The sequence below is a fragment of the Gossypium arboreum genome, chromosome 11 (assembly GCF_025698485.1).
Source record: "Gossypium arboreum isolate Shixiya-1 chromosome 11, ASM2569848v2, whole genome shotgun sequence".
Taxonomy (NCBI): domain Eukaryota; kingdom Viridiplantae; phylum Streptophyta; class Magnoliopsida; order Malvales; family Malvaceae; genus Gossypium; species Gossypium arboreum.
In genome coordinates this window covers 24,440,336-24,455,525 of record NC_069080.1, presented here as the reverse complement: position 1 = coordinate 24,455,525, position 15,190 = coordinate 24,440,336, and the positions used below count along the sequence as shown (strand labels likewise).

Genomic DNA, 15,190 nt, shown 5'->3' with positions numbered 1-15,190 from the left:
CGTACAATGACGTACTGATAAGTGTAACGTGATGTGTAAAATGCTTGTTTATAATATGCAAAGTACAGAGGGAATTACTTTGATGGGGTAGATGAAGATGTGAAAGAAATTGGCGTAATTAAAAAATGGACGGACTGTTGTGGGATTCGAGGGAGTTTGGTGGCATCGTGGAACGAATACCTACTGGTCTTTCAGGGAGACACCATGATGACAATTTTCTATTTGGTCCTTCGAGGCAACTCCGTGATGATAGTTATTTATTGGTCCTTTGAGATAACACCGTCTAAATGGTATATAAGTCCTTTGAGGTGACATTGTGTAAATGGTATACGATTCCTTAGGGGTGACATCTCAAAAGGGATTTACTAATTCTTTGAAAGCTAAAGTCTATGGTTAGCCATGGCATGATCTAATAGTGAACAGGTACACTTTATGGTGAAATGGAATTCGCCAATACAGTAAACAGAAAAACCTATTAGGGCACAATAAAGGAAATCACTGTATGATTCATGCGATGAGCAATTTGACAGAATGATCGCAGCACATCTAGGAACGCACGTAAACGTGATAATAAGAGGATTATCCAAAATGTGAAGGTAAGAGGAATTGGTAGAAGCATTTTAAATGCGATATATGTGAAAGGAAATAATATTTTCTTCAAAGCAAGCGTTTTAAACAAGTAAACCAGCGTTGATGTGATAAAACAAGACGTTTAGGTAGGTTTTAATCTTAAGAATCTATGGGTAAGAGGCTGCCAGAAACAGGGAAAGTCTTCCAAGTACCCTCTTATGAGGGAAGTTCATCAATGACTATCATGGGTAGAAAGTTCATCGAGAATTAACTAAAAATAAGGTTTTCCGTCAGGATTATTTAGCGCAAGAAAAGTCCATTTGGGACTATCAAATATGGAAGTCCATTAAGGGAAATATGAGAAAGAGATATTCTGTTGGGAACTATTTGTTATTAGGAGTGTCTTAGTAGAATGGTCTTAAGTGGGAAAGTCCTATAGGACTATCTTACGAGTACAAGTCCGCAAAGAAATGGGCACTTACTTGTCAGCCAAATCACAAAAATTCAAGGTCACAAGTTAGAATATTATTAAATGGGTATTTTTTAAAGAATGTTATATGCTCAAACAAGTTACAATAAGGTAATGGCATAGTAACATAGTAATCCGACAATAACTCCAACATAAAAAGAAGGAGTCGGGATTAGAATCCGCAATTGTGGTGAAATATTTGCTAATCTGCCAATAGTAAACATCAATACATTTGTTTGCGTACATAGATATCAAGGATGGGTCTATCTAAGAAAGGTAAAATGGAAGTCTAAAATGAAGCTAGACAAACTCAAATCTCAAAAAAAGGGGGGAGTCGTTAGTAAAAGTAAAATCGTAACTAAGCTAACCTAAATTGTCTGCTAACTGTTCATTTGAGTAAAACGTATGGGCGTTGTCTACGCCGGTCATACCATGGAACCTTTTAAGATACTTAAGGAGTTTTAATTCTGTACTCTTATTATTTATTCAAAAATTTAGATTATTCTATGACTAACGCGGTACAAAATCTCACTAAGTTCATCTGAACTTCCGATTGTACTGCTTTGTATGTAAGGTCAAGGATTGCCTCAAGGGTCATGTGGAGGGACTAAGCCAGACACCGCTAGGCTCGCACGAACGATACTATAACTATATCATACATATAGAGGGTCACCCCTAGTGGCCTCATCTCGGGGATTAATTTAGTGTATTTGTAGTAAAGTCTCAAGTTGAAATTTGTAAATAATTATTCATGCTTAATAAGGTAGAATATCTGTAAGAACTTGGTGCTTGTATGATAAGGAATATAACAGAAGTTTAAATTTTAGAATATGATGTTATTCCTGAAATTGAGTAAGATTGAATATTAACTAGGGATGTGTAATTTGGTATTGTCAAGTTATTCAGGTTAATTGTGACATTTGGTACTCGGACCCAGTGATCGAGTCAGGTATAGGGTGTTTCAGGGGGTTATAAATTTATAGATGTGGAATGCTTCTATTTTTAAAGTTGAAAGCTTTGGATAGGAAGTTTGAGGATCAAATTTATAGATTTTGTAAATGTGGAATGTTAAATTTATTGAATTATTTGGAATTAGGATCAAATTGATAGAATACATAAGTATTGAAGACTAAATGTGTTATTATACCAGTTGAAAAAAGGTATTTCATTATCAATTTAATGACATGTGACCAAAATAAGAACAAATACAAAGTTTAGTACCTAAATTGAACACTTATAAAGTTAGGTGACCAAAACAAAAACGTGAATATAGTTACATGACCATTTGTATAGTTTACATTATTTTTAAATGATACAGTTATAGCTTTTTTTTTTTAGAAAAATGAACAGAGGCATGTGAAAATAATCAAAATTTAAGATATAGTTCTAGATATGCAATGATAGGAAAAAAAGGAAATCTCAAAAGGGTTAATATGCTGGTTGCCCTCTAAATTTGTCTAAAAGTACCTAGTTGGTCAATAATTTTTCTTGGACATTGTCGATACCTAAACTTATTGATACGATCGACCTAGTCGAATTCAAAATCCATAATGGAGATGGGCTAAGTTTCTCTCAAGGCCCAATCAAGAGATCCAAATCCCAACAGTTGAAGTCAAAACTCAGCTTATTTGTTCAATACTTTATAACGAAGAATTTTTGAGAAGAAAAGTTGAAGATCCAAGACAGTAGACTTTGGAGTTCAATATAGAACGATGATGAATTAAAAGGGACCGAGTTAGTTCGTGTACTTAAAATCTCAATCCATGATGACAAACCCATGTGGAAGATTATAACAAGCTTAAGCTTTTCACTTCAAGGACCCCAATCAAGCCCACATGCCTAGCCATGTTATAATCAGTTGACTTGCAACGCATTTTTGGAAGGGATCTAGGCATTTTTGGGTCAATATGTCTTCATATTGGTTGAAGATTTGTCTCTTAGCTTCGCAATGCACTTTAAATCACTCAATTTCGAGTTCGGGAGCTCAAGTTATAATATCCAAAAACCAAAAATAAAAATAAATTTTATAACAAGTACACATTTACACAAAATTCAAATTAAGACTAATTGCATTGAAATAGAAAACTTGATCATCTTAATTTTATATTTTGTGTTGTGGAAACATTATAATTTACCTTTTACAATTTATTGATTTATGCTTATTATTATAATTTTCTCTTGAATAGTTTTAGATTAGAAAATCTTAATGGACAAAATATGCACATCCATGCATTCCTAGAATTTTTCATTAATAAGAGATATTATTGAAAGGCTAAGTAATGGATGGACATGGTATTATGTGATGCCAATTATTTATATTACAAGTACGCTATATTTGCACAATTGAAGAAGTTTTTTTTCAGGGGGGAGGGGTTACAAATTTATAGATGTGAAATGCCTCTATTTTAAAAGTTGAAAGCTTTGGGAAGGAAATTTGAGGATTAAACTAATAAAATTTGTAAATGTAAAGGGTTAAATTTATTGAATTATTTAGAATTAGAATCAAATTGTTAGAATATATCAATATTGAGGACTAAATGTGTTATTATACCAGTTAGAAAAAAGCTTTTTACGACGGGTGACCAAAATAATAACGAATACAAAGTTTAGTGCCTAAATTGAAAACTTTTAAAGTTGAGTGACCAAAATAGAAATGTGGACATAATTAAGTGACCATTTATATAGTTTAACTTATTTTTAAATGATGCAATTATAATTATATTTTTACAAAAATGGATGGAGGCATTTGAAAATAATCGGAATTGAAGATATAGTACTAGATATGCAATAATAGGAAAAAGAAAAGGGATAAATCTCAAAAGGGTTAATACATGGTTTGCCCTTTGAATTTGTCCACAAGCACCTAGTTGGTACATGAATTTTTTTGGGCATTGTCGGTACCTAAACTTATATTCCGTCACCTAGGTTGGTACATTCGCATTAACATCGTTAATTTATGCTGACATGACACTAATAGCCAATTCAATGGTGACACAAAACAGTCAGTATGCTACGTGAAAAAAATAAATTAGTTTTTTAAATCTTTAAAAATATAAATTAATTAAAATTTTCCACATCAAGAATGAACTTAGACATATAATTATCTAGATACATCTAAATTTGAACATCAATTTGTCTGATTCATTATAAGTGTATTTGTAAGTAAGTTTATATGTTTTAATTTTTTTATGAAATATCAAAATGTTATTATTTTGAAAATAAAAAATTAAAATCAAAATATATAAATTAATAAAAAAGTTTTATATAGAAAATGAACGTACACAAATGATTGTCCGATTCTTTATAGACGTGCTTTTTAGTCGTTGTATATATTTATAGTTTTTATTAACTTATATATTATAAATTTGTATATATATATTTAAAAATCTTATAGCCTTTATATATAATTTTATAATTTTATATCTTATATATTTAAAAATAATAATAACCTAGAAAATGATGTTTAATAAAAAATTTAAAATATATAAACTCATTAAAAAAGCATTTAGAATCTGGACAATGAGTGTCCAGATTCAGATGTATCTGGACAATCATATGCTCAGGTTAATTCTTGATGTGAACAAATATATGTAAAATTTTTATTAATTTATAATAAAAGAAGAGGAATAAGAGTTTTCGATTGATATAGGCACACAACGGTGATTTTAATAGCCCAATAACTTAAATGAAAACTTTCGAATAGTTCAGAGAAAATTTTGTAACTTTTGAAGCTGAGTGTCCAAAATGTAAACTTAATAATAGTTTAGTAACCTTGAGTGTGGTTTACCCTAAAATTATTTGTTAAATTCAAGTTCATTAGATCAATGTCATTTTTTTGTTATATAGCTACTAAAATGAGTATTTTAAAAAAGATTAACATGTCATACCAATGAATTTAACGGGAGTATTTATTGGTATTAATAATTGGATATGAATTTTAAATTAAAAAAATAGAAGAACTAAATTCTTAAAAATAAAAGTATGAAAACTAAAATTTAAATGTATGAAAAATACGAAGACTTAAAAGTATATTTTAATCTTCAAATATTTATTTTATAATTTAACCTAAAAATAATTAATCTAATGTGAAGCTTGGTAACAACCATAATAGTTTATATAAAAGAGAAACCTCTTCTTACAAGTGGTTGGGAGAAATACTTCCACATTTTTCTGAGATTTTGGATCAAGTTCAAATCTTGAAGTTAATATTATTAAAAGAACTTTATCTAAATATCAAGCTCGACCTACACATGACTAGACTTAAACTATAAAAGAAACGAAAATACATCTAATTATATCAAAAGAGACACCTCCAACAACACACACTTAATGGGCAAAGGCTTAATGAGAAGTATATGCTAGCAATTAATTATCATGTTATATGGAAGGGAATTTATGGCCTTCAACCCTGTATTGATGCATTCACGCGACATATGGTTTAATAGGACAAAGTGATGAGTTGCACCATGCTTTTTGATTTTTTACGTCTGATTGTCGTCATGAAATTTTAACATTTAAGTATTTAAATTATTATTCCTAATAAATTATCGTAAAGTGATATAAAATTTACATTTAAATTTTTAATTGATATTAATTTCAAGTTTATTTTCGATAATTCTTTACCTAAGCTTATCTCTTTTATTACCGTTATAATGAGAATCAAGATTTGGTAAATCAAAGAACATTGATTAGCTAAACGCACTGGAGGAATGAATTTGATTAATTTTCGTTTACAATTATTTGGCATTAATAGTTAAATCTTCTATTAAGTAAGTATGTAATAATTTTGTTTCATAATTCAGCTTATTTTGACCAATGCACCTTTACTTCAATATAAGGATATACAATCGCATGTAGTTTTACATTAAAAATGGGTCTCACAGTAAACCGACCCGACTTTGGTTGAGGGAGGGGGTATTTTTGACCTTATGCTAAACACATTCCATTGACTACAGTCATCTAGAAAAGTCGGCTAGGGCTTCCCTGTTTGTCTATAAATAAGCACTCAGGGCCTCCCAATTCATCTGTTTTGAGAGTTTCTCTCTCTTTCTCTTCGGGGGAGGGCTTCTTTCCGACAAAATTAGATCCTGAGAGTTCAAAGGAAAATAAAACATAAAAAAGAACAGCTAACAGAAATCAGTTTGTAGTTAAAAATAAACTTGAGTGTTTACTTGAGAGATAATCTAGGTCCGTATCCTATCACATCGGGTCGCCATGGATTTGCGATTCGCTTTCTCTCCCGCGGAAGTCGCCAAGGTTCGCGTGGTCCAGTTCGGCATCCTCAGCCCCGACGAAATTGTAATTTTCAATTTCTCCAACTTTTTCTTTTCTCCATTTTTCTTGCAGTCTTTTTGGTTCCTCTAGAATCTTTCTACTTAACCGGTAACTTCTTTGCGGTTCTTCTTTCATATACTTTACAAGATGAAACTGCTGGGACGTTTTCTTTTTCTTTTTCTTTTTCTTTCTTTCACTCATTACTCGAGCTTGTTGAATTGGGGAAGTACGATTTTTTTATTTCCTTGAATTTTTCTTCCTTTTTGCAGCGGCAAATGTCAGTGGTGCAGATTGAGCACAGTGAAACGACGGAGAGGGGAAAACCCAAAGTAGGAGGTTTAAGTGACCCGCGACTGGGAACGATTGACCGGAAATTGAAGTGCGAGACGTGTACGGCTAACATGGCAGAGTGTCCAGGGCATTTTGGGCACTTGGAGCTTGCTAAGCCTATGTTTCATATTGGGTTTATGAAAACTGTGCTTAGTATTATGAGATGTGTGTGCTTCAATTGCTCCAAGATTCTCGCTGATGAGGTACTACTATGTTTGATTAGGTTGCTTACTTTAATTCAAGCTGAACGTATTTTTAGTGGGTTGATAACTTCCTGTAATTTTTGATGCTTAATATTAACATTATACTTATTAGTTCCCGCTTACCATTTAAGGTAAAGAACACAGATACGTTTGAAGAAGTTTGAGTAACTTGTGCAGTGTTAGATATGATAGTTTGAATTAATAGAAACTGGATGTCAAGCGTATAAAAGGAATGATAGGGTTTAACGGTTTACTTTTTGACTATGAAATATTGACTGTTGGGTAGGGAGTGATATCTGGCTTCATAGGTGATCCTTTTTTTTTTTAATTACAACTGCTTTGGATTATTAATATGATTTCCGTGATTCCATATTTATGTTTTAATATGTTGTTGCACCTGATAATTATGCGTGCTCTTATGTGTTCACTCTTCAGTTTGCATTAAAACCTTAGGAGCAAATATACCTGGTCAGTGGTTTCATGATGCCATTCTCTAATTTAATTGTTGTACTTACAGGAAGATCATAAATTTAAGCAAGCCTTGAAGATAAAGAATCCAAAGAACAGACTAAAAAAAATTTTAGATGCATGCAAGAATAAAACTAAATGTGAGGGTGGTGATGAAATTGATGTCCAAGGTCAAGATACAGAGGAACCGGTAAAAAAGAGCCGTGGTGGATGTGGTGCTCAGCAACCAAAGCTGAGTATTGATGGTATGAAGATGATTGCTGAGTACAAGGCCCAAAGGAAGAAAAATGATGACCCGGAACAACTTCCTGAACCTGTGGAAAGAAAACAGACTCTAACAGCTGAACGGGTAGCCATTTTTAAATTTGTGTTGTTAATTTGGTTTTGTTAATTTGGCTTTGTTAATCTTTTTTTTTTCTATAGTTATTATATTTGATATCTATTGTGTTTTATAGGTTCTTAGTGTCTTAAAGAGGATAAGTGATGAGGACTGCCAACTATTAGGTTTGAATCCCAAGTATGCCCGTCCAGATTGGATGATTCTTCAAGTACTTCCAATACCTCCACCTCCTGTGAGACCCTCTGTGATGATGGATACATCCTCTAGGAGTGAGGCAAGCTCTTTTATCTTGCCTTTTACGTCAAGTTCTCTGAAGTTAATTCCATGTATGATTGCACCAGATGAAATCTGAATTCTCATCTTTTTCTGAATCCAGGATGACTTAACACATGCATTGGCTATGATCATTCGGCACAATGAGAACTTGAGGAGACAGGAGAGGAACGGGTCACCTGCACATATCATATCTGAATTTGCACAGTTGTTGCAATTTCATGTTGCAACATATTTTGACAATGAGTTACCCGGACTTCCAAGGGTACCCTTGCCTAGGCATTATTGAAGTTGTGTATTGCTGAGATATCTGTATGTTGTGTTGTTAAAACAAGCATTTATTTTTCTTGTTCAGGCTACACAGAGATCTGGGAGGCCTATTAAATCTATTTGTAGTAGGCTTAAGGCGAAAGAGGGCCGGATTAGGGGTAATTTGATGGGGAAAAGGGTTGACTTTTCAGCTCGAACAGTAATTACACCAGATCCAAATATCAATATTGATGAACTTGGAGTACCTTGGAGTATTGCTTTAAATCTTACATATCCAGAAACTGTGACACCATATAACATTGAAAGGTAAGTAGCTTCATAGATTTTTTTGATGTTCTTCCTTATTTGGCCAAGTATTAGGAGCAGAGCTATCTTTGAAGCAGGTTGAAAGAACTTGTGGAATATGGGCCTCATCCTCCACCTGGAAAGACTGGTGCTAAGTACATCATAAGAGATGATGGACAAAGGCTAGATCTTCGTTACCTAAAGAAAAGCAGTGATCATCACCTAGAACTTGGTTATAAGGTGTGTTTCTATTTCTGACAGTCTTTTAGTATATATGATTTATTATTCCGTGTTGTAACTGTAAGAATCGTGGCTGCAGGTGGAGCGGCATTTAAATGACGGAGATTTTGTCCTTTTTAATCGTCAACCTAGTCTCCATAAAATGTCAATCATGGGCCACAGAATTAGGATCATGCCATACTCAACGTTCCGTCTAAATTTGTCAGTTACTTCACCATACAATGCTGATTTTGATGGTGATGAAATGAATATGCATGTTCCTCAATCATTTGAGACAAGAGCTGAGGTTTTGGAGCTCATGATGGTGCCTAAGTGCATTGTGTCTCCTCAATCAAATAGGCCAGTTATGGGGATTGTCCAGGATACACTTTTAGGATGCCGTAAAATCACCAAGAGGGATACCTTCATAGAGAAGGTGACGAGGATGATAGTGATGCTCATTAAATATGACTACTTAAATGCTATACATTTCTTGTAGTTGTGATGTGAGTCTAATTAATATGAGGGGGTTTTGCAGGATGTTTTCATGAATATATTGATGTGGTGGGAAGACTTTGATGGGAAGGTTCCTGCACCTGCAATTCTAAAGCCACGACCACTTTGGACGGGGAAGCAGGTTTTTAATCTTATCATACCAAAACAGATAAATCTATTGAGAACTTCTGCATGGCATTCAGAAAGTGAAACTGGGTCTATCACCCCTGGGGATACTCAAGTGCGAATAGAAAAAGGGGAGGTGCTATCTGGCACTCTTTGCAAGAAAACACTCGGAACATCTTCTGGAAGTCTTATACATGTAATTTGGTATGTCTTTAGGTTGATTCTAGGAGCGCTAGCCCATTGCAAAAGTGTGATAAGATTAAGCCCTAAATCTTACAAGTTATGGATGTGCTATCAGATTTTACTTATATATAATTCTGTGAAGCTGAACACTTTTCATAAACCAAGATTGTGAAAATTTTACTGTTATATTACTTCTCCTCTTGAGTGGGTAATGATTTGGTTACTGTAATGTATACTTCTTGTTGAATATGGGTTCTCTCCAACATGAGCATTTGGCTTTGTCCTTAATCCCATTAATATTTTGAAATATTGAAATAATTGATTTTGTTAATATTCTTTTATAGGGAAGAGGTAGGTCCAGATGCAGCCCGGAAATTTTTGGGACATACACAATGGCTTGTCAATTATTGGCTGCTGCAGAATGCCTTTAGTATTGGTATCGGGGATACAATAGCTGATGCAGCAACAATGGAAAAAATTAATGAAACCATTTCTAAAGCCAAAGACGATGTGAAACAGCTTATTGTTAAAGCCCAAAACAAGGATTTAGAGCCTGAACCTGGAAGAACTATGATGGAGTCCTTTGAAAACAAAGTTAACCAGGTACCTAAAGTCAAATTGCTCAAGCTATCTTTGGTTTGGCATCATTTTGTTGTAGGTTACAATGTGGTTTGTTTCTTCAGGTGTTGAATAAAGCTCGTGACGATGCAGGAAACAGTGCACAAAAAAGTTTGTCTGAAAGCAATAACCTTAAGGCGATGGTTACTGCAGGATCCAAGGGAAGTTTCATTAACATATCCCAAATGACAGCTTGTGTTGGTCAGCAGAATGTTGAGGGAAAGCGAATACCATTTGGGTTCATAGATCGTACATTGCCTCATTTTACCAAGGACGATTATGGCCCCGAAAGTCGTGGTTTTGTGGAGAACTCTTACCTGCGTGGTTTGACCCCACAAGAGTTCTTTTTTCATGCCATGGGTGGTAGAGAAGGTCTCATAGATACTGCAGTTAAGACTTCTGAGACTGGGTACATACAGAGGCGACTTGTGAAGGCTATGGAGGATATTATGGTTAAATATGATGGAACTGTGAGGAACTCATTGGGGGATGTTATTCAATTCCTCTACGGTGAAGATGGTATGGATGCTGTATGGATAGAATCTCAGAAGCTGGATTCTTTGAAGATGAAGAAATCAGAATTTGATAGATTCTTCAGATATAAAATAGATGATGAAAACTGGAATCCAACTTCTTACATGTTACCAGAGCATATTGAAGATTTGAGAACCATCCAAGAATTGCGTGATGTGTTTGATGCTGAAGTTAATAAACTTGAAGCTGATAGATACCAGCTTGGAACAGAGATTGCAGTCACAGGTGATAGTAATTGGCCTTTGCCTGTTAACTTGAAGAGGCTTATCTGGAATGCACAGAAGACTTTCAAGGTTGACTTCCGAAGGGTGTCAGATTTGCATCCAGTGGAAATTGTAGATTCTGTTGATAAGCTCCAGGAAAGGTTAAAGGTTGTTCCAGGTGCGGATCCTCTGAGTGTGGAAGCCCAAAAGAATGCCACCCTCTTCTTTTGCATTTTGCTTCGCAGTACTTTGGCTAGTAAAAGGGTGTTGCAGGAGTATAGATTGACGAAAGAAGCATTTGAGTGGGTTATTGGCGAAATAGAGTCACGGTTCTTACAGTCCTTAGTGGCACCCGGGGAGATGATAGGTTGTGTTGCTGCTCAATCAATTGGTGAGCCCGCTACTCAAATGACTCTCAACACCTTCCACTATGCTGGTGTGAGTGCAAAGAATGTTACCCTTGGTGTCCCCAGGTTGAGGGAAATTATTAATGTAGCCAAGAAAATCAAGACACCTTCTCTTTCTGTCTACCTCTCTCCTGAAGCTAGTAAAACTAAGGAGAAGGCCAAGAATGTCCAGTGTGCTTTAGAATACACTACCCTTCGGAGTGTTACGCACGCTACTGAAGTATGGTATGATCCGGATCCAATGAGCACAATTATTGAGGAGGATATTGACTTCGTTAAGTCTTACTATGAAATGCCAGATGAAGAGGTTGCACCAGAAAAGATATCCCCTTGGCTGCTTCGAATAGAGTTGAATCGTGAGATGATGGTCGATAAGAAATTGAGTATGGCTGACATAGCTGAGAAGATCAACCTGGAATTTGATGATGATTTGACTTGCATATTTAATGATGATAATGCAGAGAAGTTGATCCTACGTATCCGCATCATGAATGATGAAGCCCCGAAGGGTGAATTGAATGATGAGTCTGCTGAGGATGATGTGTTCTTGAAGAAGATTGAGAGTAACATGCTGACAGAAATGGCCCTTCGAGGTATCCCAGACATCAACAAGGTGTTCATTAAACATAGTAAAGCAAGCAAATTTGATGAGGCTGATGGGTATAAGACTGGGGAGGAGTGGGTGCTGGATACAGAAGGTGTCAATCTCTTGGCTGTCATGTGCCATGAAGATGTTGATGCAAGGAGAACAACAAGCAATCACTTGATTGAAGTTATTGAAGTTCTTGGAATCGAAGCAGTTCGTCGGTCCTTGTTGGATGAATTGCGGGTTGTGATATCGTTTGATGGGTCTTATGTGAATTATCGGCATCTAGCTATCCTTTGTGATACAATGACCTATCGTGGTCACTTGATGGCCATCACCCGTCATGGCATCAACCGTAATGATACAGGACCTATGATGAGGTGCTCATTTGAAGAAACTGTTGATATTCTCCTTGATGCTGCTGTTTATGCTGAGTCGGATTATTTGAGGGGTGTAACAGAGAATATAATGTTGGGCCAGCTTGCACCAATTGGCACAGGAGACTGTGCCTTGTATCTCAATGATGAGATGTTGAAGAATGCCATTGAACTTCAGCTACCTAGTTACATGGAAGGTCTGGAATTTGGCATGACACCTGCTCGTTCTCCAGTGTCAGGAACTCCTTATCATGAAGGCATGATGTCTCCAAGTTACTTGCTGAGCCCAAATCTTCGTCTCTCACCCATTTCAGATGCACAGTTCTCACCTTATGTTGGTGGAATGGCATTCTCTCCTACGTCATCCCCTGGTTACAGCCCATCATCTCCTGGATACAGTCCGTCATCACCTGGTTACAGTCCTACCTCTCCTGGTTACAGTCCTACATCTCCTGGGTACAGTCCCACCTCTCCTGGTTACAGCCCCACATCACCTACTTACAGTCCTAGCTCACCAGGATACAGTCCGACAAGTCCAGCCTACTCTCCTACCAGCCCCTCATATTCTCCAACCTCACCAAGCTATAGCCCTACCTCTCCAAGTTACAGCCCTACATCTCCAAGTTACAGTCCTACTTCTCCAAGTTACAGTCCCACATCCCCCAGCTATAGTCCCACTTCACCCAGCTACAGCCCCACTTCACCCGTATATAGCCCTACCTCACCAGCATATAGCCCCACTTCACCTGCATACAGCCCCACTTCTCCATCATACAGCCCTACATCTCCATCGTACAGCCCGACATCTCCTTCGTACAGCCCTACTTCACCGTCCTATAGCCCCACATCTCCTTCATATAGCCCTACTTCACCCGCTTATAGCCCCACATCTCCTGGGTACAGTCCAACCTCACCAAGTTACAGTCCCACATCACCAAGCTATAGCCCTACCTCTCCAAGTTACAACCCGCAGTCAGCCAAGTACAGTCCGTCTCTGGCATACTCACCAAGTAGTCCAAGGTTGTCTCCTTCCAGTCCTTACAGTCCAACTTCACCTAATTACAGGTAAGTCATGGTAGACTAAGATTGCTTCTTTGTTTTGTTTGTTGCTGCTGGCGCTCGGGTGGTGTGACTGTTGTAGTATATTCCCGGTTCTCCTTGGTTTTAAGGAATATATATATATATATGATCGCTTATATTTTGTGCGTGCGACTTTGTTGTTGATTCAATTAATTTCTCTCTTCTATATTGCAGTCCAACATCACCATCATACTCACCGACTTCTCCATCTTATTCCCCTTCAAGCCCAACATACAGTCCTAGCAGGTGACTTTTCATCTTTTTCTATGTAATTGAATAGGTGAACTTTGGAAGTTTTAAACGAGATATGTCTGCGGTTGTGATATTTTCAGATTAAAGCAAATGGTTATTACAGACTTCTATTACCAAATTTGTTCTAATGCCTTTTGACAAACTGTTTTTTGTTTTATTTTCTGAAACCAGCCCATACAACTCTGGAGTGAGCCCAGACTACAGTCCAAGCTCGCCACAGTACAGGTAAGCAGACGGAGTGTTAAATTTAAAATTTGATCTCTTTTGTTGCTGTTGATTTATGATGTTGTGTGCAGTCCAAGTGCTGGGTATTCTCCTAGTGCCCCTGGATATTCACCGACATCAACTAGTCAGTACACTCCAAGCAATAAGGATGGTAGAAGCAATAAGGATGACAGGAGTAAACGATAAGGCATGCAATATTTGAAAAATGCTGGAGAAGGCGGCAAGGTTGATTTGATCTTATAACTTTAAAATTGTTGCAGTTTCTAAAATTGCAGTAAAATGATTTAGCTAACACATCTATTTATCTAATATAAATGTAATATCTAAGTGGTCCATTCAAGAATAGGTTTCAGCATGTAAATAATGTGAGTGATGAATGCATATCTGACTGGAATTCAGTTTTGTGGAGTCTGCAGTTCCAGTGAGGTTGGTTGGTGGAATGAGGCTAAAAGATGGTTGTAATTAGGGAAGGGACAGTACCTGTGTTTTATTGTGACAAAGTTGTTGAATGAAGGGGAGCGAGTAATTATCTCTGTAAGTTAAAATGCCTGTTGTGGAACAATCAGGAAGCCTTATGTTGTGCCCTCAAAAACCCAAAAAAAAGCCTTATGTTGTATCTGTTAGACATGCTATATATGCCATTTCCAGTTGTTCCCATGTAATGGAATGGTATGGGTGAGATTGTGAAGAGATTGTGAAACAATCAACCTTGTGTGATATTGTTGTATCTTTCAGTAGACTATGAAATATAATTGAAAAGCCCATCAAGGATATTTTTTATATTTTCTATTTTATTCTTTTTCTTCGTTTGTAGTAGCTGTATCTAATATGCGTGTTCTTGACAATGATTTTTTGGTGAACTACCAATCGGAGGTGGTGTGTTTTTATTTTGGTTATATTTTCTTCTTCACTTTCATCGTGGTTTGCTAAATTTTAATTTGCAGGTGTGATTATTTGAAATATAAAAAACTTTACATGAGTAAAATGGTGTTGCAATGACAATTGGACTAACATTTTTATATCTGAAAGTCAAAATTTGGAACATAATTTAAAATTGTTTCTTCATCATTTTATCTTTAGTTAGATATTTAGTTTAATTTTTAATAACAAATTATAAAAAGACATAAAAAGCTCAAGAAAATTTAATTTTACTTAAAAGATAAAAAAATTAAAATATTAATAAACTATAAAAATAAAAAAGTGCATAAAAGATATTAAAATATGCTTTTTATTATGAAATAAAAGAATAAAGTAAAAATAAGATAAATTGGAGTAAAATAGGAGTGCGTATTTTATTGATTAATAATATTTTACAATGTTTCTCTAAAGTTTATATTTATAAACAAAAGAAACATAAATGAAATAGAATTCTACTTTTAATAATTATTAGAGTCGTAATGTAC

At 35.6% G+C, this 15,190-nt stretch overlaps 1 protein-coding gene across 3 annotated transcripts; it reads left to right on the top strand.

Annotated features, from left to right (window-relative positions):
- The first annotated feature begins 5,940 nt into the window (after nt 1–5,940).
- Nucleotides 5,941–14,569, top strand: LOC108473439 (DNA-directed RNA polymerase II subunit RPB1). 3 transcript variants are annotated; one of them, XM_017774994.2, is made up of 15 exons: nt 5,941–6,337; nt 6,583–6,846; nt 7,364–7,663; nt 7,770–7,928; nt 8,031–8,192; nt 8,283–8,503; nt 8,581–8,722; nt 8,802–9,137; nt 9,240–9,526; nt 9,850–10,108; nt 10,189–13,295; nt 13,485–13,556; nt 13,734–13,787; nt 13,859–14,012; nt 14,187–14,569. In XM_017774994.2, the coding sequence occupies exons 1-14, from the start codon at nt 6,254–6,256 to the stop codon at nt 13,971–13,973; spliced, it is 5,562 nt and encodes a 1,853-aa protein (XP_017630483.1). In that variant the 5' UTR covers nt 5,941–6,253; the 3' UTR covers nt 13,974–14,012; nt 14,187–14,569. The 3 variants fall into 3 exon arrangements, with proteins under 3 accessions (XP_017630483.1, XP_017630481.1, XP_017630482.1); XM_017774993.2 differs by having other exon boundaries at nt 5,944–6,337; nt 14,204–14,569; XM_017774992.2 differs by having other exon boundaries at nt 5,942–6,337; nt 13,859–14,569.
- The last annotated feature ends 621 nt before the right edge of the window (nt 14,570–15,190 follow it).